Source organism: Mucor mucedo (assembly GCF_025094135.1).
Source record: "Mucor mucedo strain NRRL 3635 chromosome Unknown EV154scaffold_132, whole genome shotgun sequence".
NCBI lineage: Eukaryota > Fungi > Mucoromycota > Mucoromycetes > Mucorales > Mucoraceae > Mucor > Mucor mucedo.
The window spans coordinates 71,804-98,198 of record NW_026252416.1 but is presented as its reverse complement, the minus strand read 5'-3'; the positions used below and the strand labels follow the sequence as shown (position 1 = coordinate 98,198).

General features: G+C 35.7%; 4 protein-coding genes across 4 annotated transcripts; 3 read left to right on the top strand and 1 right to left on the bottom strand.

Moving 5' to 3' along the window:
* Window positions 1–6,705: 6,705 nt before the first annotated feature.
* Window positions 6,706–10,588, top strand: EV154DRAFT_555413 (uncharacterized protein; the record flags this gene model as incomplete). The annotated part of the gene is made up of 9 exons (XM_051605272.1): window positions 6,706–6,788; window positions 6,847–7,402; window positions 8,514–8,738; window positions 8,824–9,002; window positions 9,135–9,249; window positions 9,299–9,387; window positions 9,749–9,796; window positions 9,940–10,172; window positions 10,236–10,588. The coding sequence occupies 9 exons, from the start codon at window positions 6,706–6,708 to the stop codon at window positions 10,379–10,381; spliced, it is 1,674 nt and encodes a 557-aa protein (XP_051452842.1). The 3' UTR covers window positions 10,382–10,588.
* Window positions 10,589–11,412: 824 nt separating this feature from the next.
* Window positions 11,413–11,980, top strand: EV154DRAFT_576252 (uncharacterized protein; the record flags this gene model as incomplete). The annotated part of the gene is made up of 2 exons (XM_051606483.1): window positions 11,413–11,695; window positions 11,796–11,980. 2 exons carry the CDS (start codon window positions 11,413–11,415, stop codon window positions 11,978–11,980), a joined length of 468 nt encoding a protein of 155 aa, XP_051452841.1.
* Window positions 11,981–14,418: 2,438 nt separating this feature from the next.
* EV154DRAFT_429126 (uncharacterized protein) lies at window positions 14,419–15,784 on the top strand (the record flags this gene model as incomplete). The annotated part of the gene is made up of 3 exons (XM_051596453.1): window positions 14,419–14,525; window positions 14,689–15,004; window positions 15,551–15,784. 3 exons carry the CDS (start codon window positions 14,419–14,421, stop codon window positions 15,782–15,784), a joined length of 657 nt encoding a protein of 218 aa, XP_051452840.1.
* An 8,932-nt stretch (window positions 15,785–24,716) lies between these two features.
* EV154DRAFT_576241 (uncharacterized protein) lies at window positions 24,717–26,020 on the bottom strand (the record flags this gene model as incomplete). The annotated part of the gene is made up of 3 exons (XM_051606482.1): window positions 24,717–25,083; window positions 25,150–25,676; window positions 25,753–26,020. The coding sequence occupies 3 exons, from the start codon at window positions 26,018–26,020 to the stop codon at window positions 24,733–24,735; spliced, it is 1,146 nt and encodes a 381-aa protein (XP_051452839.1). The 3' UTR covers window positions 24,717–24,732.
* Window positions 26,021–26,395: the final 375 nt, after the last annotated feature.

Genomic DNA, 26,395 nt, shown 5'->3' with positions numbered 1-26,395 from the left:
AATCTTGTAAAAATATAAAGAATCTTTGGGACATTGTTGCTGGTATGATAAAGATCGAATATACCTCTTATAAGCTGTTGACTTCTATGATATTAAATGCTGTTAATTAACAATATTCTGATTTGTAAATTTGCTCCTCATTCACATGCCTTTTGTGTTACAGAGTTTACCGCAGCAATCAGTTTTGGATGTAATGCTGGTAATTGGTCCTCTTCAGTACTTTGATGAGCAATCAGTAGCTCCTTCCAACCATCAACATCATCTTGTTGAGACGAGCTCCCTTGGTTTGACAGGTCAACAATGCTATTTTCAGTTAAACTTAATAAAAGATAGGTATTTATATTTAGTGATTGCTAAACAAAGTATTTGGTATGCTTAGTGGTACTTACTTTTGGGACAAACGGCGGTCCTTTTCGGTACGTTTGGTTGACTAGATAAAATAAAGACTCTGTTGTTAGAGCTATGTATTACATTTGATATAAGTTTTTGTGTCTTACAGAGGATGCTTCTTGGGACAGCATGTGGTCCAATTTTCTTTTGTTTATGTTTGCGCTGATTATATCTTTAACTGTATCAGTCCAGTGTGTACTTTCAGTAATCATCTAAAATGATAATTAGTCAAACGTGTTATAATCTGTATCTGACAAACTTCATACTGCAAAATTATCGCGTATATATTCTTCATATAAGAATTCTTTCAGTTGTTTGTCTTCAACTTCCTCATATACAGACTTAAAGGCAATTTTCAGTTCCTTTTTAGCATAAGTACGTGTCTTGAATCCGAAATGAATATAGAATGATTGTGTATCAAAGTCTTTTCCTTGTTCAAGTATGTAAGCTTTCTTAGACCTAAAAAAACATAGATAAGTAACAGGACAAGCAATATGGTGTCATATCATATATTTACATTTTAAGAGTATCAAAGATTTTAAAGAAAAGTAACAATTTTTTTTTGTATGAAACAAGATTTTATTAAAATGAAAATTAGAAAAATGGATAAAATAAGGGTTATATATACTTGTTTTTTTAGTGTCTTTTCGTTTAGTCCATAGACTAATAAACAGGATTTGAAGTTGCATAATCTCATAGTTGCTAAGTTTTTTGATGTCAGTAATAAAATTTTAAACTGAAGAAAGAAAGCTTGACAACCTTTTTTGTTGTTGTTTTTCTGACTTCATTTTGAACATTGTCGAATGAGTGAAATCCCTTAAAAAAAAGTGTCATATATACAGTATGTCGTGTCTTTCTGACTTTTTAATCTTTAAATCATTTATCTGACAATAATCATGGAAGTACCAACGGCATCAATCTGACTTTCAATGATAAATTAGTGTAAGTGATATTGATGATTTTATTTTATCTAAGATATTTGTTTCCACATAGATTTTATCAACAATTGAGCGATTACTTGATCAACAATTAAAGTCTTTTTTTAAATGCCAACACATTATTTTAATGTTTAAAAATAAAAAATTTATTAAAGCAAACAAAACCAATATAAACAGATACACAATTGACATTCAGTAATGAATGTTGCCCTAGATTGGCCACGTGGAGGCTTGAATCTTTGCCATCTCTTCAAAGTGTTTGATAAAGGTCAAAAAATATGGCGTAAAGAAAAAAAAACCTTTATCCATTCCTCAGCTACCGCCCCTCCATCACTGCCATCTTACAACCGTTATATCCAGTTAAGGACCGCCTAGTAAATACAGTTTACTTTCTACTATTAGTGTTTATTTACCAGTGATGGCAAATGAAAGACGCAATCTAGATTACAGTCTCTGAGATCCCAGCTATACTCAACCCAACCACTGATCAGGCTCAGTATTACGGGGTTTTATAGTGTTATGACTTTAATAAGTTACGAAGGTAAGACATAGAAAAAAAAAGAAAACGGTCTGTGTTTTTTTAGCGTCAAGAAAAAAAGAAAAAAAAATTGGGCTGAATTCACACGTATAGATCTTGTTTCAGGGTCATCGGGATTCGTTCCGTTTTGCATCTACAATCCTTTATTTACCATCCTTGTGAAAAATAAATAAACAATTTATTCCTTAAAGGCATTAGTTGTGATAGGATAGGATTTATGGAAATACTTTTTAAAAGTGGGTCATTTTTATTTAAAAAAAAATCGGTGTTATTTATTCATGATATTTATCATCTTATTCCACATCGCCTTCATCATCATCCTCTTTTTCAAACTCGGCTTTTGTTGTCCAAGCATTGTAATTGGATTTGTTTTTTATTGACCTCAGTAATGATTGTCTCGGTTTCGTTTTCGGTACGGGAACTACACACCAACTAGAAACAACCATATTTGGAAAGTTTTTTGAATCAAAAAAATGAAGTTCGAAGTTCAGCCAATAATTGATGGCCAAATTAAAAATAAAGTTGTATTTACCAATAATTTCTTATTTAAAGTCTATTTTTTATTTATTTATGCCTCGGAAGACATATGGTTTTTTTGTAGCAACTAAAAATAGGCTTTCTTTAAACAAAGGAAAAGACAGATGTAAAAATGCTTGAACATGCACCAGAAAGAACTAGAGACTTTAGGGGATTAATTTTCACTGTACTAATATGTAAATTTCACGATTTTGAAATCCGATGTTGCACAAGATAGTGTAAGTTTTCATCAATTTTTACACTGGATGACTTCCAAAACTCAAAACAGAAATTAAATTAACTTAAAATTAACTACGGAAATTCTATTTTCCGAGGTTAATTTCGCATGCCTTCCAAAACGCACAAAAATTAAGATTAATTTTTTTTTAATTTTATTAATTCAAATAATTCATAATTTCTTGCTCCCTTTGCTTCCAATTAGCGTAGTAAACCGTTCGGATTTGGTTTACACCAACGGTTCTTACACGGAAGTTGTGTAACCTCCATACAAGGGTCAAAACATCTCTACGCTGTTCCTTATCAGAAGGAAGTTTTGCATGCAGCCTTCCAAATGACCCTTGTATGGCTCTCATTCCCCATTCTACTGCCTGACGATGCTTCGTAATAACGGCATGCTTTTTTTGAGTTGCCACATCACCTCTATCTACACCAACTGCGTTTTCTCTTGGCACACTCAAAATCTTGCCCGCAAATTCTCGCCTACAATTGTGATATATTTTAGGTCTTGTATTTACTAAAAAATGCCTTTTTTTTTCATTTTTTTAGGAACCATCTCCTACTTCTTCTGAAAAGGGTAAAAAAGTCGTTTCAAATAAGCGTAAAAGAGCACAATAAAATTATTTTTTTATAAACAAACTCTTCGCAATACATTTATTTTACTTTCATAATCCTTAAAGCCTATTGCATGCAAAGTTTTAAAAGAAAATGTAAAAAAGATTTTTTTTTTTGAGTTAATTTTTTTTTGAAGTTAATTTTCAAGTTAATTAAGGGGGGTGGGGGGTGTCAATTAACTTTTCTCCATTTAAGCAGTAGAAAATGTCTTAAAATTAAGGTTAATTTTTGGTTACACATCGTAAAGAATATTTTTAAGTCCGTTTAATTTTGATGAATTAACAGTTTTGGAAGTCTTCCACTATTAGTGAAAACGCTTTCACTAATCTGTCTTTGAAATAAGCCAATTGTAAATGTTAATATTACATTATTTTAGCACCGATTTTTGCATTATTATGAGTCTATGATTTCATGATTTTAGTTGTCTTTTCTTACTTTGATCATTTAATAAACATAAAACATGTCCCAACAAAGCACAGAACCTAACAATTCCGGCTACAGCAGTAGCAACAGTAACAAAGACAACAATATAAACAGCAATAATGATAGCAACAATGACAGCAACATCAACTTTATTCAAGACGGTAAATTGACTGGGTCGAAGTCTACTGAGAAACGTGGTCAATGGTCAGAAAGTAGAAAATTGGCAGCCGTTGAGGCCAGCATATCTCATCGTCCTTTTGACAAGAAAAAAACCAATGTAACAGTAGCATGGGATTTAGTTCTCCAAGAAGTACACAAAGTAGACCCTCATTTGAGGTCTCTTGGTTTGACTTCATTAAGAAACTATTTGAAGAAAGCAAGAAAAGAAATAATAGAAAAGAAAAATGCGGATCGACTTGCCAGTGGTACAAATGATTCTGAAACGACTCTCGAGAATCGACTGAGCTCAATGGATGATGAGGTAACTAATTAAAAAATTTGATATACTACAAGGTTTTAATGATTTCCATCGATTAAACTTAAGATGACTGAAGTCGAGACGAACAAGGATGAAGAAGATGCTCAGGCCAGCTCTGCCCGTATAAAAAAAAGAGAAGCCCAGGCAGAGCTATGCTCTCAATCGTTAAAAGGAGTGAACAAAAAAATAAAGGCAACTCAACGCGAGATTAAAGAAAAGCACCCACAGATATCTCAGCAGCCAGAGGCAAGAGAGGAGATGTATGTGATCGAAGACGATAACAACAAGATGGAACGTCCTACACAACAAAAACATTTTGATAGAAAGCGTGCAGTAGAGGAAGCACGAAAGAATGAGTATGCTTTTGCTTTGGCTGAATCGGAAAAGCAGATACAATACCAGCGTGCTTTTTTGAGCGATGTTTAAAGATTGATCAACAAAGGCAAAGAGGAGACAATTGCGGCTGTAGAGGCAAGCCAAAAGAAATTTGCAGATGACATCAAGATAAATCAAAAGATCTTTGAAGATAACTTGTTGACATCTGTAAATAAAGCAATATCGTCTCAAGCCAACGCTCAGCAATACCCTCCGCAGGTTGTCTATCCTTACCCCCCAAAACCACCTCAACAAATACCTCAAAAAATGTATCAATTTAAACAAAACGACTCAAAATAAATTTATTAAATATTAGTTATACTGTCGATATATTGTTGTAACGTAGGAGGTGATAGTCCAAAGAAGAAGCTGGTTTGATTTCCATTATTAATACAGGTATGTATATTTTTCAAAAGGGTTGAAACAACATAGAACATTCCAACACGACTTAGAGACACCTTTTGTCCTGGTCTATATCTGACGAAAGCAAACAGAGTTGCGACATGCCCAAACTCCCACTCCACACATTCCCTGACTGAGGACATCATTTCGTTTGTTGTACGTTGATTATCTGTTAGAGCCAAACCAGTCAAAGAAGGTCTAATAAGGCAAGATGATGGCCGATATGCCGGAGCACCATACAGAGCGTAGAATTTATCGCCAATATCTTCACAGTTCAAGATTTCATCCAATTCGCTAATGATATCTGAGCTATCCAACATGTTCATGTCATGAATCGCCCCAGCAAATGGTCCACACAAGCTAACAGTGATACCGTCAGGAGTTACAACTGCTTGGTATTTCAACCCGTGCCCTCTCACATGACCGTTGTATACACTACCTTGATTTTCACCAGGTCTACACACAGCATTCAAAGTTCCATCTATAAATCCAACGACCTCAGTATAAGGCGAGCCTTTCTGGATGATAGCTTCGCTGAATCGTCTCAAGTTGTAAGGTCGCAAATGATTTCTTGTAAGACGTATACCTTCGTTGTACTTCGAATACAATAATACAATCATTTCATTGAATATCGTATAAATAGTCGAGTAGCTTATACCAAAAAGGAGTTCAAGATCAATCAATCGAGACGGATAGGCAAGTCTACGAAGCATGATAGCAAATGCCTCGATGATATCCCAATAAAATTGTTGGGATGTATTTGCACGACAGGTAATCCTCTCAGTAAGATGCATGCTGATCACTACAGATTGTATTTGCTGATACGTAAATCTAAATAGATGGATACTCATCTCGTCAGTGAGGGACTGGATATCTAGACGTTGACCATCATTGTACATCGTGGATGGCATATCTTCCTCGAAACCTTCCTCGAAATCGTCCTCATATTCGTCCTCATATTCGTCTTCGAATTCTTCTAGAGTCTGTTCCTCTACTTCACGTAACCGGTTGTAGGCACTGGTTAAATTATTTCTCCACATGTTAATGATATATTCAGACATTTTTATGTATTGTTTTAAAGATTATTTGAGAAGAAAAAAAGAGTAATGCCATTGTTATCATTATATTTAAGTCGCAGATTCATAAATGTCTGACGTTATTGGATTATATGTTACGCTTTATTAGGAAAGTGCAAATCTACGATGACATCAATATTTATTACCAAAAAAAAAAGTGTAAAAATTAGTGAAAATCTAGTCCCCTAAAGTCTCTACTAATAATACAGTAAATTGTCACATCACATTTAGGATGGATAGTAATATACAAGTTTATCATGAATCACACATTAACCCGCTTGTTCTCATCCTACCGTTGAAGTCTGTACACAGGAAACAACTCTGTGGCGAGTAGATTTTTCTTCTGCAAATAGCAATACCTACAATGGAATAGTCCTGGACAAAAAATATTAATAAATCCGAGTGTAAATATTACTCTCGTCATTTGATGTTTTATTACTGTTAATCACTCTGACTAATATATATACTCGGTATGGAAGGGCTAAATTTAACGATATGTTGATTATTTACTATCAACAGGTTATTACATCATGATCCAATAAGGCACATAATATTCCCCCTATAATTGTATAATTTTTCATACAAATATCCCTGGTTTTTTCTTATAGACCATCATAAGTCTTTTAATTATTTTTTTTTTGTGTACACATAATGGTATGTTCCGCTTGAAATAAACCCAATAAACAAGTGCGTGTGAAAAGCGCTTCGATTAAAGGCATGACAAACAGCCAGGTAGAAGAGATTTTTAAGTGTTTAAATTTGAAATTAGTGAACGAGGTTCAAAAAGACGTCCAGTTCGAGTATGTATCCTGACCAAATTATTTTTCAATTACTAATTTTTCTTTTCTTTCTTTTTAGTACTTGTTATCTTCATTTCTCATCCATTGAAGGTGCGTCTGTGTTTTATAATAACTATATTAAAAAGGGCATCACCATCAACAACATGCATTTTACACTCCTTCCCGCCCGATTCCGTGATGGCACTGTGGTCACTTACCAATTCCAAAAATTAACTTTTAACAACCCGCCAAGTTCCAATGTTAACGTAATTCACACTGCTACCACGTCTACACCCATGCCTTCAACCACGCCTATACCTACTACCAAGTCTATACCCATGCCTTCCACCACGCCTATACCTGCTACCACGCCTATACCTGCTACCACGCCTATACCTGCTACCACGCCTATACCTGCTACCACGCCTATACCTGCTACCACGCCTATACCTGCTACCACGCCTATACTTGCTACCACGCCTATACCTGCTACCACGCCTATACCTGCTACCACGCCTATACCTGCTACCACGCCTATACCTGCTACCACGCCTATACCTGCTACCACGCCTATGCTTCATTACAGGCCACTGTTGATTTCACACCCAGCCGTGAATGGAGGCAACAGACAAAACGTGCGATAAAAAAAATCAGTAACGAAATAAAGCAACTGAAGAAGGCACGTACACATTTAAAAAAAGCCTTAAGAAACGAGCACTAAAATTAACACGTTCTCCGCTTATGACACAAATCATTACCTTTTTTCACTTATCACGTATACAAATTTTGAAATAAATTTTGTGATATTTGATAAAATGCACGTATAAAAATAATGAGATAAAACGAATATTTTTATTAGGGTAAAAATAGACTAAAGAACTCTGCTGCTATGAAATAATCAATCCTTTTTATATTGCCAACATCTCCTGGATTTATGATGAGTCAACCTTTCTGGTTTTGGAATAAATCTATATTTTAGTCTTCCATCTTGTGTTATCTAAACTCTACTCGTTAGAATTGATTAAAGGTAACGTTGTCCCAGATGTGTGAAACGGGAACACGAGTATTCTGACAAATACTTGGTGCAGTGGCACACTTCTTTGTAAGATCGTGTAACGGATACTGTTAAAAGATACATACTTGTTTGTCAAGTGTAATTGGCAATAGAACATAATAGTTGTAATTGATCATTTATGCTTTAATTTTCTAATGCATAAAATACGATCCCAAATATAGAATATCTTATCGAAATTTGTATATTTGGTTGTAGAAGATAGGTATCCATTAATTCATACACTATTTCTTTATACTCTTTATAGGCAGTATAATTATATCAACATATAAGTAAATGAACCATTTATACTAATAGCTGTTCTATTCTCTCTATGGGTAGCTAAGCCATTGAGAGAACTATTAATATTAAGTTTCTCTTTCTTATAATTCTTGATTTGATCTGAGAAGATTCTCTTCTCTATCGGTGATATCGTAACTCAGTGGTATAGCATTCTGTATACAACTGTCATTCGTATTTGGTATTTAGGCCAATCATGCAATCTTTAATATAGATGTATGTACTCGAAGTCGGAGATGTTGTATAGCAGTATACAAGCGTATGCTGATATGCAACATCAAAGGTTGTTTTAATTTCGTAGTTTATTTTTTTAAACGATTTGCTTAATTATTCTTAAGTGAATTGTACCCAACTACAGCAACAATATTACTTTGGTTAAAACATATATTCAACAGTACGATAAATCAAAAGATGGAAAAATCAATATAGTGAATAAATTCAAAGCAGAATATAAAGCAAAATTTCCCTTAAGCAAGAGATGCCCGTCGCTTATCTTTATCTTTGACTTTGATACACTATGGTTTTCTACACAAATTACCAAGACACTCACCAATGAACGAAACAAAGTATCCATTGCTCTGATTAAAGCCAGTGGTGCAGCGATTACCAAAGAGTTACAGGTTAATGAGAAATAAAGCGTTTTAATATAAATATCGAAAGTAATACGTTTTATTATCACTAAAATAGGTACCGGTGCAAGAATAGGCGGAAAATAGCAACAATGGAAAACATATCTTGTATGAGGAAGATTCTGACAGTGACTTCTCAAACGGAAAAAGCGATGATGAAAATGAGGCCGAATTTATAAATTCAATATTAGTAGATGAAGGGGCTCCTACCTGTTTGAAAGAATTCGACTCGTTCCAATTAATGCTTACAAAAAGGTAAAAGTAGTCGGTCTCTTCGTTAATGCAGGTTTTTCAAACCTTGTAAGTAATTTTTTTTTATTCTGGTATATTGATATATTCATGCCTCTGCTTTAGATCTCTTTACAATATTATACTATTAAAAAAAAGCCGTGCTTATCCTGGAATAAATATGAATGACTTATATAACCAGATGTTGGATATCTACAAATGTGGTGCAAGTATTGAAAAAGTAACGTTTGATGCCTTAACAGAATTATTTAGAGTAAGTAAGTTTAAGGTTTAATATTATGTCTCATATATTTTTTTCTCAGGGTATTGGTGATATTTCTGACAGAGACTTAGTAAAAATCAAACTATTTATAATATACGAAGAGGCCAAAAAAGAAGATCGATATGCCAGGTGCAGCAAGTATGGTGGATATGCTTGTCGATGAGGGAATACTCGGTAGTATTGGTGCTTGACAATGGCGAAGTAAGTGTGTGAGGTGCAGCAAGTTTTGTTTTTTTACCAAGTTTGATACAACTTTGGGTATATGATATGGTATGGCTGTTGGGATGTAAGGTACGGCTTCATCTTTCCTCTCGCAATTGTCGCTGTATCCTCTGTATTCGATACTTTATCTTACGACAGTAAAAAAAACATGATCCTAAAACAGAAAAGTAATTGATGTTTTAATTAATTTGTGCGTATTATACATGTAGTAAAAAAAAAAAACTTTATGATATTAGGATTTATAAACCAACACTACTCTTTATTATAGATTAAACAAACTACCTGATGAAGAAATTATTGATTATACGGTTGAAGAGTAAGAGCTCATCAACGGCTTTGTCGATCCTATGCTTACTCCATTGTTGCACAAACCAGAAAACAGGAAACACTTTTTTTGGTAAATGGCCTGATATAGACTTTAATGTTATTAGTAGTATTAATTCTACATCTAAATGATAGGTTAAATAGAAAGGTAGTAAAAACTCTCAGTACCCGCCCTGACGCTGGTTGCGCTGTAATCCACGAGAGAAGAATTGAAAAGCTTACTTGTTTTACTGAAGTGAAGTCAGAATACAAAAAAAAAAAAAAGGATACAGTATCTACCCACCAAGATCTACTAAGACTGGCTTTGTTTGGAGTAAATGAAATTGAAGATATCAATGCTGAATGCGTTTTACTCATACAGATCGTAGGTAAAGTAAACATTTAATTGATGTTACATTTTCATAGTTTGTTTATAAATTTAAATATACTAGGTACTGTAATAACAAATTATGGATGTATAAAGCACAAAAATGGCCCCAAAATCGTCTTCGAAGTCTCAAAAATAAAAATTCCATCATCTATGCAAAATCTAACAGGATTTATTATGCAACTTGATGATTTAAAAAAAACTCAGTAATTCTTACAACCGTTGTTGTGTCAAGAAATCCAATACAACCAGCAATATCAAAAGAAAACCTTCAACTACAATTGTAGATCTTGACAAAATAATCAATACCCACAAACCAAAAATTTAAGAGTCTCCACTGATTTTTGAGCACAAAAATCTTATTTAAACTAATAAATCATTGTACTTATCACCCTTTGTCGTTTTTTTTTTTTTTTAAAAAAGGGAAGTAAAAATAAATGGCTATTTTAGCTTCAAAAACAAAACTTAGCCTTCAGTTTGGAGCGAGCATTTATATGTCTAAAACAGTTGGTATATATATACTTATCGGCTAGATTGCTGTTAAACAAACATTCTTTTACCTTTTCACGTTTCTGTACATCTATATATAAATCAATCATAAAACGTAAAAAAAGATGAGGTCCTGAAAAGAAGACAAGAGTTCTGTGCTTTAAGCAGAAGCGATGGTATGTGCAAAGACGAGAACAAGAACTGGACATTATCTTGAGTTTTTTAAAGGGAACTTGAGACCAGTTAGATTTCCCGAATTAAAAGGGCTTATCTTTGTCATGGATAATGCTCCTATTTATACCCACAAAGGCATTGATAATTTAGTTGCTAGCAGATGATATTAGTTTATTTACTTGCCTTTATTTTTCGCCTACATTGAACCCTACTGAATGATTTTGGGCTATTGTTAAAAATAGTATTGAGCGTATTAAGTTCGATGTTACTGAGGGATCTTCATACAAGAATCACTGAAGCATTTAATAACGTTCCTCAAACTACATTAAGAAATTGTATCCAACATTCCGCCAATGTTTTTTTTAAAGTGATTAAGTAGAGAGTTACTTTGTTGTAGTCCATATTTGTATTCTGTAACTGTGCGCTCTAGCAGTTGGCATTACTTGAAACGAATAACAATTGCCTTAAGGCAAACATTCTATTTTTATCACTGTAAATCAAATGAATTTTGATTGTTTCAGAAAAGATCTAGTAAAACCCTTTTCTCTTCTGTTATTCTTGACTTGATTTGGTTGTTAATGACGAAAAACTTACCTACCGAAGTGCTTTTATCCGTCTTAAATATTTTTCCAAGTGAACTGGATAAGTTCTCATTTGCTTATGTTAACAAAAGGCACTGGAGGATTTGTTCTTCGCCAACAGCAGATACACTCAAGCTCAAAAGCACGATCACTGCTCTGCAGCTGAGAAAGTATTGTGCTTTTATCATAAAATTCCGATACTGTGATAAAAAATACATGAAGCACGTCTTCTTGCAAGCTGCCAGTTTACACACCATAACACTTGACGACCGTCAAAAGTGTACGTTTGATCGCATCATTTCTACTTCAATCTGCCAATATGAACAATAAGGTTACTTTCATTATACCTGAAGGATTTGAACAGAAATTTAAGTGCATAGTGGAAGAAGATGAAATGGATAACGTCAGTGGAGACGAGCAGCTTATTAATATCGCCAAAATTGTCCCTCCAGAAGCAGTTGAGCGTGCAAAAAACATCCTGAGACGCGATTATCACCTTCCTAACAGAGAAACCATAGTCATGAAGGATAACCTTAGCTACATGATTGCTTCTCCTATCAAATGATTCTTAAAGTCCAGAGAATATCGCGTCCAGAAAAACGGCTTTGGCGACGATTTGTTAACGAAGAAGACAGACCTAAATGCAGTGGAAGCCTCAAGAATTGTTAATGAGTGAGGACCCAAGCTTGTCGAATCAGTTATTATATTGGTTTTTATGACTATGTAAATACTCCAGTATCTAAACCATGATGTAAAACAAGTAGATTATGATCGATGTCGTCTTGACTTGGTGCGTAATCAAAGCTTAATTGTGCCTTGATAGCTTTAGGTGGTGTTATCTTTTTGCTTTCAGCTGATGGTGTATTAACATTGGGTTGCTTGAATTTTTGAATTCAGAGTTTTGAAGTTGAGATCAAAAGTTGAAGTTTATGTACTCCGCCGAGACCATAAAATTTAAGGCTGCATCAGAACTTCAACTGAGGAAGTCCAATGTCTATGCATATTATACTGCTTACAAGTATATAACTTGTATGCTGGCAACATCAAAACAAGAGCTACAAATATTGATTTAAATTTCTTCATAGAAAAACTTAATCATGCTTGAACGTTATTAGAAACTTTTTGTTAAAAAACATGTATATGTCAACATTGTCGCATTCCCCATAATGTGTTAGCCAATGATAAAGTTGATTTTTTAGTGTTTGTTTCACATGAAAGTATCATGTCATTCCAAGATGCTTTACTGCTCATTATTCCATTTGATCCTAACAAAAGTATGATGTATCGCACATGGATCTGACGAGAATCAAACGGATGGTCCGATGGTGTTCATCCCATTTCAAAAAGTAGTAAAATCAAAATGCCAAGCTTTTCTTGTCCATCCAATATAAACAAAAAAACCATCAGTAAACAAAACTTTTTTTTTCTTTTTTTTATAAAATCTTGTTCATACAAAATTTTTTTTTACTTTTCTTTAAAAGATTTGATACTCTTAAAATGTAGATATATGCTATGACACCATATTTCTTGTCCTGTTACTTATTTATGTTTTTTTAGATACAAGAAAGCTTACATTCTTGAACAGGGAAAAGACTTTGATATACAATCATTCTATATTCTTGGAAAGAGGGAGAATGTCTGGATTCTTGAGAAGAACGATAGAAGCAGCAGCCATAGAACGAGCTAGCTTCTTGTGATCTCTTTGAACGTTGACAATTTTAGCTTCTTCACGGTATAAATTAATGGATACCTGTCTTCTACAACCAAATATACAAATATCGATAAGACATTTTATATTTGGGATCGTATTTTATTCATGATAAAATGATCAACTATTATGTTCTACTGCCAATTATTCAAGACAAGCACTTATGCAGAAAGTGAACTGAAAATTGCGTAATTATTGGTGGTGCTCCAATGCTCGGAGGTGGTGATTCTTGGTGACGATTCAATGCTCGGGGGTGGTAATTCATGCTGGTGATTCAATGCTTGGTGGCGGTCATTCGTGGTGGTGAATCAATGCTTGGAGGTGGTGAGTCCTGGTGGTGAATTAATACTCGGAGATTGTGATTCCTGGTGGTGAGTCAATGTTTGGTGACGGTGTTGTTTGCAGGTAATAATAATCAGTGTATGGAGTTGACGGTGGCCAGGTAAGACAGTTTGATGAGGCAAGTTAAGTCTGTATATCAGGAAGTTGAAGACAAACAACTGAAAGAATTCTTGTATGAAGAATATATACGTGATGATTTTGCGGTATGAAGTTTGTCAGATACAGATTATAACACGTTTGACTAATTATCATTTTAGATGATTACTGAAAGTACACACTTGGATATATACTGGACTGATACAGTCAAAGATATAATCAGCGCAAATATAAACAAAAGAAAATTGGACCACATGCTATCCCAAGAAGCATCCTCTGTGAGACACAAAAACTTATATCAAATGTAATACATAGCTCTAACAACAGAGTCTTTATTTTGTCTAGTCAACCGAACGTACCCAAAAGGACCGCCATTTATCCCAAAAGTAAGTACCACTAAGCATACCAAATACTTTGTTTAGCAATCACTAAATATAAATACCTATCTTTTATTAAGCTTAAGCATTGTTGACCTATCAAACCAAGGGAGCTCGTCTCAACAAGATGATGTTGATGGTTGGAAGGAAATACTGATTGCTCATCAAAGTACTGAAGAGGACCAATTACCAGCATTACGTCCAAAACTGATTGCTGCGGTAAGCTCTGTAACACAAAAGGCATGTGAATGAGGAGAAAATTTACAAATCAGAATATTTGTTAATTAACAGCATTTACTATCATAGAAGTCAACAGCTTATAAGAGGTATATTCGATCTTTATCATACCAGCAACAATGTCCCGAAGATTCTTTATATTTTTACAAGATTATTACCACCATGTAAGTTCCAAATGTTCCCAGCTTTTATGCGTGATATTTTGCTAACAACACAATAATGCGACTATCTTATGCGTATAGTATGAATGCCTTCTACACCAAACCAAGCCTACTTGACTTATCTGTTGCTCATGAACAATCAGAGCAAGATTATAACATAAATATCTGGGAGCCTATCATAGAAGCCATGTTCTCTGATTCCATTGTACAAGTCAAGAGGTAAATACAAAGCTCGTATTTTTTTTAAAAAAAACAAATAAGGATATCAGAGAATACTAACTCCATTATCTACTCTATATAGCGGCGATACAGTATTGAAAAGCTTTGATAGCAAGTTCAAAAACAATTACAGACTTAGAGTTATTATCAATCAGAGATTCATTGATATAGCGAATATTGAAGTCGGAAAGAAGGCCACCACTACCAAGGTCAAGGATGACCACTTTAAACTACTTCTGGAAGCCAAAACAATCATACAAAAAGCAATCAGTTCTTTTAGCTTTATTTATCCACCGTCTTTCACAGTAACCTCGTTTCAAATTTGTGGCATCAAAAGCGACTTATTACAAACAAGTCTTGGCTCCCCTTCCAATTTTACCACTCAACGAATAAGCAAAAGAATACGTATACCACTCCGCCCCTGTTGTGATCGAGCTTTATATATTCATGTATGCTTGATCTACACAGCATATTTTTATCCATTACAATAATTTTATAAACACTTCTTTTAATGTTGCATATTGAATATTCACAATTGACTTAACAAACTAGCACGATATTCATCAAGCTAAATACAAGTACAAAAGTATACATTTATTATACAATTATTCTAAAAAGACATTATTAATATATTGTACTAATCAGATTAGCGGAGGCCAATGACAAGCGAGGTTTAAAAGTACAAACACGATAAATTTTTGAATGTACTTTGATGACTTTTAAAGGTACGCGTCAAGTGACACTACAGACCTATTACAGAAACGTGTACCACTCTTTCTTCTATTATATAATTCTCATTGGACTACTTACTTTCAAATATGGCGTGTCAGTCATAATCTTGCCTGTCATCTAGCCCTGTCGAAGAAGGAGGTCGAATTCAATATGTATATAAAGGACCCCTAAATTTTATGTTAATAAAAGTTCAGTTAATTTTTGCAATCTGGTTAATCTTACTTGTTATTTTCCTAAATTATCATCGATTTATCAGCGAGAAGTTGACTCTTTTGTTACGACAATTAATGGTGTATAAGGATAAAGTGGAATCTGTGGCAACCTTGTTGAAAAAAGAAGTTAACAAAGCACTGGATAGAAGATCGTCTTTTGGTCCTATTTTGAGTTCATCTTACAAGAAGAACTTGGAATGTTATCATAATTGGTTAAATGTGTCGTATTTGGGTACGATTCACTTAAAAATAATTAAGCAAATCGTTCAAATAAATAAACTATGAAATTAAAACTGTGGTATTTGACAAAATATTACAATGAAAAAGTAATGAGAAAAAAGTATATTTTTATTAGAGGTAAAAATAGACTAAAAGAACTCTGCTGCGATGAAATAATTGATCCTTTTTATATTGAACAACTTCCCCTGGTAGTTGTGTTGAGTCAACCTTTCTGGTCTTGTAATAAATCTATACTCAGTTTCCCGCCTTACATTAATGAAATTCTACTCGTTAGAATTGATTTCAAATAACGTCGCCCTGAATCAACGAATTTTTATATTTGCTGGTAGATGGTAAATGATTTTCCGAAAAAGAGGCTTATCTACCACGAAATAAATTGACAAAAAAATCAGAAAAATCATTAAGTTAAAACTCTCAAGGCAAATTACAAAGTTAAAAGTTGTAAAGAAAAATTGTAAAATTTATTTTAAAGTTGCGTGTTTGATCTACGGAAATGTGTTTCATACTTATCTTTCATTCTTTGAGTGATTTGCATAGTACGTTGCAAAATTTCATCTACAACCGTTGCCTCTTCTTTGGTCATATACTTGAAAAGACGTGTTAAATCAGATCGAGAATGGTTTAATGTGGCCATGTTATCTAAGAAATGATCCTTTAATTCTTCGTTATGATCCTGTTGAATGATTGTGGCCATAGGAGCCGTCTCCAAAACAGGAACATTATCAACAACGTAGTTGTTGACAGACGAAGGAAAATGCAACGAAAAGTTAGTATGGTTTTTCAACAGATACATATGCTTACATGGCTGTCTTCGTTTGCCGAAATCGTAACAGGAACAAGACATAATGACATTGTCAATGGTTACTTCAATTGAATAATCGATTGAAGCACCATCGACAAAGGAGCTAACCTGATACCTTCTGATTCCTTCACCATCTACATCCGAGGGACCACCAACCATTCTCTCTCTATCATCATCATCAACTTCCTCAGCCTCAAGCTCTCTGATTCTTTGCTGCTTAAAGAAGGGTGACATCGCACCGTTACCCTGAATAACCCTTTCAAATTCTTGAAGGAGGTAATACTCGACATCATTGACCAAAACAAAAACGAGCTTGTCGAGTCTCTTGTTTCTAACTCGGCCCAAAAACACGGTCTTCAATTGATTGTGCCAAGATTCGATGAAGTTGTTGGTCAACATATGAGAAAACTGGATGTCTTTGTACGATCTACTCCAAACTTTGAACTTGTCTTCAGTACACCAGTTTTTGACGAAGTAGTCCATAAACTTGGTTTGGTCGGCATACTCTTCTTGGAAACCAATAACCTTTTGATGGAACTGATCAAGATCTTCTTCGTATACGATGCTTTGTAAATAGCTCATCATTTCACCTCTGAGCACTCTATTCTGAGAAGGTGAAAATCCAGGAACAGAAACAGAAGCAAGATGTTTGTTCCAAGCCTGAGTCACATGGAAAATGCAGTACTGAATCTTTGTCTTTGCTGGATCAAAGGTGTTGGTAATTGCATTTACCTCGGCCTGGCAACAGTCAATGGTGAATTGTTCAGGATCAACCAAAAGACGGGCATCCCTCAAATGCTGAAGCCATTCAACAATTGGTCCAGTGCCATGATCATTGGTAATCATATAGGCAACTGGCCATCCTCTGCCAATGCTATTATCACGAATGATCAAAGTATACAAAATATCGGCCATATTGCTGGAAATACTATGAGTGGCATCCAAACAAAACGCACTGGAATTCTTCATTCGAATCTTCTGATCGGGGGAGACAAACCCACAGGCGAACAAGGATGGGTCCTCAGTGTATGCCAATTTTCCAGTAAAGCATTCGTAGCCTTCAGATGGCAGTTTTGTCTCAATCCAAATTTTAAAAGACACCATATGATCCTTATGAAAATGATACATCTCCTTATCAACCTAAAACGCGTTATTGTTAATATCAATATTCCGTAAATACTGAGTTTATAGTCTGACCTTGTTCATAGTGTTCCAGATATCATGGTAATTAACCTTAAAATGAGACTTGCGACCATAAGAGTCAGCTGCCTTCAACATATCAATTCTAATTTGACGAGGAGTCTTTGATGAATGCTTCAGCTGCTGCAAAATCTCATGTAAACGGTCTCTTGGGAGAGAAAGAGTGCGAATATGGTCCATAAAATCTCCAGGAACATGGTTTGTATGATCCTTTTCGATAATGAGCTCATAGAACTCGGGATAAGCATAAAAGCTTCTAACACGGAGAGTGCACTTGCAGTCAACCTTTTTCGATTTTTTTTGAACGGGTCGATCCTTGGCAACAGACTTGTAAGTACCAGCACGATGACAGCAATACTGTTGAGAGAAACGGAGAGAAATGCTTCTAGCCTTAGCTTCTTCAAGAGAGAGATCCATGGGTTGCTTGATGGAATTAGTGATTCTCCAGCCATAGGCACAAGCTTCGTTGATTTCGGCCAGGCATTCCTTCCAGCTAGCTGATTCTACTTTAATTGTTACGCCAGTATTTAACTGCGTTACACCGGGCAAAGTTGAAGGAGTAAGGGCTTCCATAATGTTTGTTAAAGAGTATATCATATTGTTAGATGACATAATTAGTTCAGGGTTGTAATAAAAAAAATTCTTATCAAGCGCGTGAACCAGACAGGTGCTCAAAAAAAAAAAAAAAAAAAAAAAAGGAATCACAGTCCTGTTTTCGGAAAATCATTTACCATCTACCAACAAATATAAAAATCCAAGTTTTGTCAACCCCAGCAGTTTAAAAAAAAAGTCTTAAATAACGGACCTCAAAAAACTTAATTAATTAAATGTACCAGAAAAAAAAAAGTGTCAAGATCTTTTTACTCAATCCCGAATTTTTTTAAGATGGAACAACTCGCAGCCATGGCACTCCTGAATTTTAGAAAGCGTGCAAATAATAATGTCCTTCATATACTGAACATCAAAAGACTTAAGGATGAAATGGACAGTCAGTCAAAGACAGGTGGTTCAGTCAAGGGACGCAGAGTCATTGTCAGAGACAGTGAATCCGGCTATCAACGTCTATTAAATGATTACTTTGTCCAAAACCCGGTTTACGGCGAAAAAGAATTTCGTCGTCGATTCAGAATGGGTAAGAATGTCTTTCTTCGAATTGTGGAAGCTATCACCGAGCATGATCCGTATTTCCAAAGAACGCCAAATGCTGCTGGAAAAATGGGTCTTCATCCTTTGCAGAAGGCTACTGCTGCATTACGTCAGCTATGCTACGGCGTCAGCGCTGATACGGTAGACGAGTATTTGCGTTTGGGTGAAAGTACTGCCTTGAAAAGTATGAAGAAATTCTGCGCTGCTGTCGTTGAGGTTTTTGGAGAGGAGTATCTTAGAAGACCCAACGAAGAAGATACCGAGAGACTTCTCGAAGAGAACAAAAAACGTGGATTCCCAGGTATGCTCGGGTCTCTCGATTGCATGCACTGGACTTGGAAAAACTGTCCAACGGCATACAATGGTCAGTATACCGGCAAGGAAGAGAAGCCAACATTGATTTTGGAAGCAGTGTCTTCGTATGACCTGTGGATCTGGCATGCCCATTTTGGCTTACCAAGTTCATTGAATGACATTAATGTTCTTGACAGATCGGATTTGTTCGATGAATATACGAACGGCAGCAGCGTGGATGTGAAGTTTGACGTCGGTGACCAGGAGTTTACCATGGGGTATTATCTTGCCGATAAGATATACCCCAACTTTGCCAATATGGTAAAGACATTTTCTGTTCCAAAACCTGGTGCCGAGGTAGTAAATATCGTTTCTAAAATATTGAAATATATATGCTAGCTATTAATCGTGACTTCTTAAAATATAGAACTTCGCTAAACAACAAGAAGCATGCCGTAAGGATGTCGAGAGGGCTTTTGGCGTATTGCAGGCTCGATTTGCTATAATTAGTTGTCCTGCAAGATTGTGGAAAAGAAAAGATCTTGGTATGATCATGAAGGCGTGCATAATTATGCATAATATGATAGTCGAAGACGAGCGGGATGAGAGCGACACCCTTCCAAACAATTACTTTAAGTCTCATTCTGCCAATCCTTCTGATGCTGCAGACATTTCTCGCGATTCTTCGTTCTATAACTTTTCTAGCTATTTAGAGCGCCACGGAAATATCATTGATGCATCTGAACATTTCAGATTGAAGAAGGCCTTGGTCGCGCATCTCTGGCATAGAAAAGGACATGGAATTGTTTAGACTTCACTTCTAAATCAAATTCACTCAAAAGTATAGGTCTATCTAGTTTTAAAAATATAAATAATTTTGAGAATGGAACAGAGGATTAAACATATTTATTGTTCACCATTAAGATCTTCTGTACGAAGTATTTCGTTCTCAATCTCAGCTTCGAGGCGATCCAAAGCTTGTTTGCGACTAAGCTTATAGAAACGCAAAGTCTCTTCATCATCCTTGAACTTTTCCAAGTCAACGCTGAACAATCTCTCATCCAACAACTTTTGATTGATTGCCAAAAGATTTTGGTTGACAGCCAATTTCTCCTGCTTAATGGCGTTCGCCATATCCATCTTCTTCATCATCTCAGAGTATTTGTCTGCTAGCTGTTGCTGGTTTGTTTCCCAGTCAACCAAGGTATCAGTGATCTTCTTGTCCATGGAAGCCTGGTTCTTGCTCTTTTTGGGTCCCTTAGGACGCGCAATGATGGATCCATCACTTTCACCATCTTCATCCTCCGCAATCACTGTTGAGGTCCCAACCTCAGTAGCAGCAGAGCTACCAGGAGCACAAGAAGCGGTAATCGTTCTCTTGGAACCTGCCTTTACCGCCAGTTTTCTCACGAGCTTGGCGTCTCTTCTTGCCATCTCATCATTCCACTTTGGACTACTACGAAGTACCAAAAAACAATCGTAAAAAGCGAAATGAACACGGTATTTTGTTCGAAACAAATTGAAAGCATCCCCCAACTATTTGTTAAATTATTTGAGTTAAACTACTATATCCCTTTATCGATAGTTATATGATACGTACTTCATCTGCAGCAGCATTACCGCTTTTTTTGCGTCGCTGGATTGCTGCGACACAGCCGCAGTACTTGCTGACAGCAGCAGAAATGTTCCCCCAATGGTTTTTGAAGGCCTTCTCGTTTCTTTCTGGCCAGTCGAGCTCACCCTCCGCCTTAAAGTCGTTCATAATCAACTTCCAGATCACTTCCGCCTTTATCAAATTACCATGGACTGCCTGCTCCGAGATGCGCAACCATGACTTGCACACCTGGACATTCTCCTCGTGTGTCCAGCGAAAACGCTTCAACTTGCTGGTATCGGAAGGACCAGCATCCTCATTGCCACTTTGCTTGTGGTCGTCAATTCCATGGACACTACCATTATCACTGGCATCGTTACTAGAATAGTTACCGTTGTCGAAGTCAGAATCGTTGTTATTGCTCATTTTTATTAAAAAAGGTTATAGAGATAAAAAGGGGTATTTTTTATTGATGTTTTTTTTTCCTCTAAAAAAACACTTCGGATTGAGAAAATTTATGGGAAATTTTGATTTCCCAAAGTTAAGGATTTTTTATCGGGCACTGCTGGGGGTAAAAAACTTTTAATTTTCCCTTAATTAGCGGGCAAATCGACTTTTATCGGGCACTGCTGGGGATGCTCTTACACAAGTTTCTGTTGTCCTTGAATCTTTTTGGATTCTCTTTGTTGATGTTGTTGTTGCTGTGGAGCCCACGTTTGTTATTCATATTTTGTCGTAACCTTCCGCATTACTGTATTTTTTTTGTACGATGTAACTTTTGTTGTAGGATGATTTGGCCGTTGGGATGATAACTGAAATGTACAGAGCTTTCTGGATATCTCCAATATTTTTTCCAAATACTTGAAGAGTTGTTCCAAATTGTCGGGCAAGTAGCTTTCTACGTCAGTTTTCTTATTCTTTTTCAAAGAATTAGTAACTTCCTCCCTAGCTCTTGGCAAAAGAGACTTAATAAATTTCATTGCTTCGATTGCATCACTAGCATTTTTCGTGATGGGAAGACGGCGATAAGTTTCCAGATATCTGTCAACATAGTCTCTGATGTTTTCATTTTTTTGTTGGCGAAGATCCAAATATTTCTCAATGTTGGTGGCTTTGTTGGCTGAATTACCAAAACGGTCGATGAGCTTCTCCTTGATTTCTTCCCAGGAGGCATGTTGACTGATTGAATTTATGAAATTTGTGTACCAACGGAGATGTTTTTCGTTCTTGTTGAACATGAATGCGTTGGGGAGATATTTCTTCCATTCCTTTCCTACATCTACTTCCTTCGCAAGTAAAATTGTTTCGAAGGTGGTGACGAATGATTCTGCATTCTCGTAAGAAGGGTAATTTTCTGATTTGCTGGTTGATAGATCATCAACTAGTTGGAAATTGGGGATATCAATTTTCTTATTGGTTTTTTTGTTGTGGTTTTGTTTGACATCCACTTTTGTTTCATGTTGGATAGATAATTCCTTAATAGAAATCTTGAGCTGCGTGATCAACTCATTGTTCTTTGTGATCTCCTCAATATCATCCGTCATTAATTGTGCTTTGTGAAACATTTTAATTTTGATCTGTAACATTTGATCAATTCTTCATCTTCATCTAATTTGTCAGAAGTGGTTTGATCTGAAATAGAAAATTGATTAATCTTTCTGATTAATTGATGCGAAATATTCTTCTGAACATCATGTTTACCGTTTAAACCAAAAGTACCAATATCTTCCCTATTCTGAGGAGACATGGCTTCCGAGACACGGGGGCAGAGGGACCTTGAATGGCTTCATGAGATGGGCTTTCCATGCTGTAATTCATGGACATTGGATCCGATTCTTGAGTGGGGGCAGTGGTAGGGGCGGCAGAAGAGAGTTCTTGATTCTTCATTAAAAAAATTGTGATATTTGATAAAATGCACGTATAAAATAATGAGATAATACGAATATTTTTATTAGGGTAAAAATAGACTAAAGAACTCTGCTGCTATGGAATAATCAATCCTTTTTATATTGCCAACATCTCCTGGATTTATGATGAGTCAACCTTTCTGGTTTTGGAATAAATCTATATTTTAGTCTTCCATCTTGTGTTATCTAAACTCTACTCGTTAGAATTGATTAAAGGTAACGTTGTTCCAGATGTGTGAAACGGGAACACGAGTATTCTGACAAATACTTAGTGCAATGGCACACTTCTTCGTAAGATCGTGTAACGGATACTGTTAAAAGATACATACTTGTTTGTCAAGTGTAATTGGCAGTAGAACATAATAGTTATAATTGATAATTTATGCTTTAATTTTCTAATGCATAAAATACGATCCCAAATGTAGAATATCTTATCGAAATTTGTATATTTGGTTGCAGAAGATAGGTATCCATTAATTCATACACTATCTTATAATATACTACAATTCATATAAAAAAATCCAGCGGAATTTATACTCAGCTGAAAAATTTATTTCCGAGGGGGGTCTGGGGGGAGGGGCTTGCCCCACCTCCAGTAACAAAGACCGGTAGATTGGCATTATTAGTGTAAAAATGTTGATAGGCATTGAATGTAAAAATGTGGATTGGCATTGACTGTAAAAATGTTGATTTGCATTGCGTATACAAAATATTTATTAGATATACTAGAGCAACATCAGCAAACGGAATATCCGTATTATTTTCAGATAAACAAACACTACAGAAAATATTGTTTATCCTGAATTACTCATCCACACCTAACTCCCATTAAATTTTATATTTTATCCAAAATCATCATTTTTTATCCCACCGTATATTACAAATAAATGCTATATTTATTAACTTTGAGTGCGTTTCAGACGCTGGCTCCGCTCACGAAGTGAGCGACACCGCAAAATCTCTATCGCGGTCAATTTTTGATCAAATAATAACCAGCAAAAATGCGATGAATTTTTGACCGCAATCGCCGCGACGGCGGTCAATTTTTCACCGTGATCGCGGCGATGGCGGTCAATTTTCACACTTTTTGACCGTAATCTTCGCGAATGCGATCAATTTCTTCACTTTTTGACCGTAATCTTCGCGAATGCGATCAATTTCTTCACTTTTTGACCGTAATCTTCGCGAATGCGATCAATTTCTACACTTTTTGGCCGTATATATCCCGAATGCGATACTATTATTGGTCGTATTTATCACGAATGCCATCAATTGTTTTACTATTATTGGCCGTATTTCAGCGGTATCTTTAAATTTTCCCTTGCTTATCAAATTTTATACCCTTGTCTAGAACAGTTATGTGTTTATGTTATGAAAAATTTTATTTATTTTTTATTAAATGTTTATAAAATAATAACGGCGAAAGGGATTATGGATTATGAGGTGAAATTACAGGTAAAATGGAAGGGTATTATACAAATAGAAAATCTACATACCTAAAATTAAAAATATTAGTGGGTGGCTTATGTAGATTACAGTGCTATTTTATTTACCTTATCCTATCGCGTGCTTTGTATTGATACGTAAGAGTATTATACGAATAGAATAGCTACATATCTAGAGTTAAAATTATTAATGGGTGGCTTACACAGGTCACAATCATTTATTTATTTACCTTAGTCTAACCTAGCGAGAGTTTTGTATGCATTATATCTATAGACTACAGTGTTAGAGTATAATACAATCAAATATAATCACTGGCTTACATTACAATTGAATGGTTACAATCAAAAAGAGCAGGTTTAGTTAGTTGCACAGAAGAATATTGAACTTACCTTCACGGATGCGAGAAGTCCACTTACTAGTTTACCTTATGGTTAGGGATGGGATGGGGGCTGGGCACCTCTATATTTACAAAAAAAAATATATAGTATCATACACATACATCAAAGCTAAATACAAAAAGATATTGTTGGGGAAAGAAAAAAAAATTTATTTTTAAGAAAAAATAGAACAAAATTTTTTTAGTTGACTTTTAAAAAAAACGGATCTAAGCATTACGAGACCGTTGACTTTTTCTTCTTTCACCTTCTGCATTTGAATTGGCAAGCTGTCTCTTCGCACCAGACACCTCCTCAGACACCTCCTCAGGCACCTCTTCGGACACCTCCTCGGACACCTCGTCAAGCACATCGTCAAACACATCGTCAGACAAACAGTTGAGAATGTCGCTGTTAGAAGAGACTGACGGAGCATCGTCGTCTGGCATTCTGACCCGCCCAAAAGAACTCAACGTACTCATGCTGACATTGAATGTGGACGTGTTATCCAGAGGCTCTTCGGATAACCCCAAGCTGTCAAAGTTGTTGGACACGCCTGAGGAAACTGGACGTCGTACTGGCTGATCATACAATAAACTTAGTTAGATACCACATTATGAACCATTGTATACAAAAATATTACTTACTTTAACTGGGACAGCAGTTTGAATGGCTGAAATCAGCATACGACGTGCCATCCAGTTCTTGTCAGCACGGTACAGTGGCATCACCGGGGTGTGAGCTTCTGCATCCGAGATCATCTCAGCGGCGAAATTTGTTGGGAATCCACTTATACCCACACGCTTGTTCCAGAACAGAACGATGCACTCAAACAAGGCGGTCATCTCCTTACGGACCTTGACATCAAGTGAGCTCCATGTAAAATGTGTCAGCAATTTGTCACCGAGATATGCTACGACAAAATGCTTACACAGGGAATGGACGTTGTTGTATGACTCTTTGGCTCTGGCCGTGATATCCTGATCGCTGCAATGCTCAGACGAAATTGACTTGAGATACGCCTCGGTCACGATCTCAAAGTCTGCGATCTTGTTCTCCTTACGCATTTCAATTGATCTAGATCCAAAAATTATCATCATGGCATCAATTTTTTCGACCAGACCATTATCCTTGTAGTGCGCAATTGCTCGACGGAGTTGATCTTGCAGATGCTCTATAAGTCGCAAAGTAAGAATATTAAAACCAAAATACTGTTACAAGATAAACCGAAAATGTTTGATATTTCATACCTGCTGACTCTACTGCGAGTGGCTTTTGGATGGAGGCCTTGCTGTTGGATCTTTGAAGCTTTTTGAGTTGACTGCAGCACTTACAATGTTCTCCAGATTTCAGGTACATGTGATTGCTCACGGCTACAGGAACATTACAAAATCCACGATTTATATCTGCAGTTAACTGAGAAAACTTAGTCTCCCACTTTGCTTCCATACGATTGATGGCAGTTTCGTAAAGACGGATAAAATCGGCGTTGGATAATGCAATATTGTTGGGGTTCATGTTATAAATTTTAAAAATAATTATTTAAAATAATATCAATGATTTAGTATAAATGTTTAGTATTTATAACATTTTGTCAGTTACTTAGCTTCGATTTGTATGGTTCGCATACACCAATCACAGTATTGTATCATTAATTCTGAACGCCGTTTTGGGAAGACAATTTGACAACAGCTCCCGACAGGTTCGTGTATTTGAAAGCCAATTTGCTTCGCAGCTATGACGGCATAAGAGTTTTAAGTAGTTCCGACCTGTGATAGTCTAATTCTATAATGAATATAAAACCTATAGAAAACAGGCCCATATAATTTCACTTACTTGTTTAATTCAAATAATTTAAAATCATGGTGCACCCTAATCGAATTCAGAAATCGC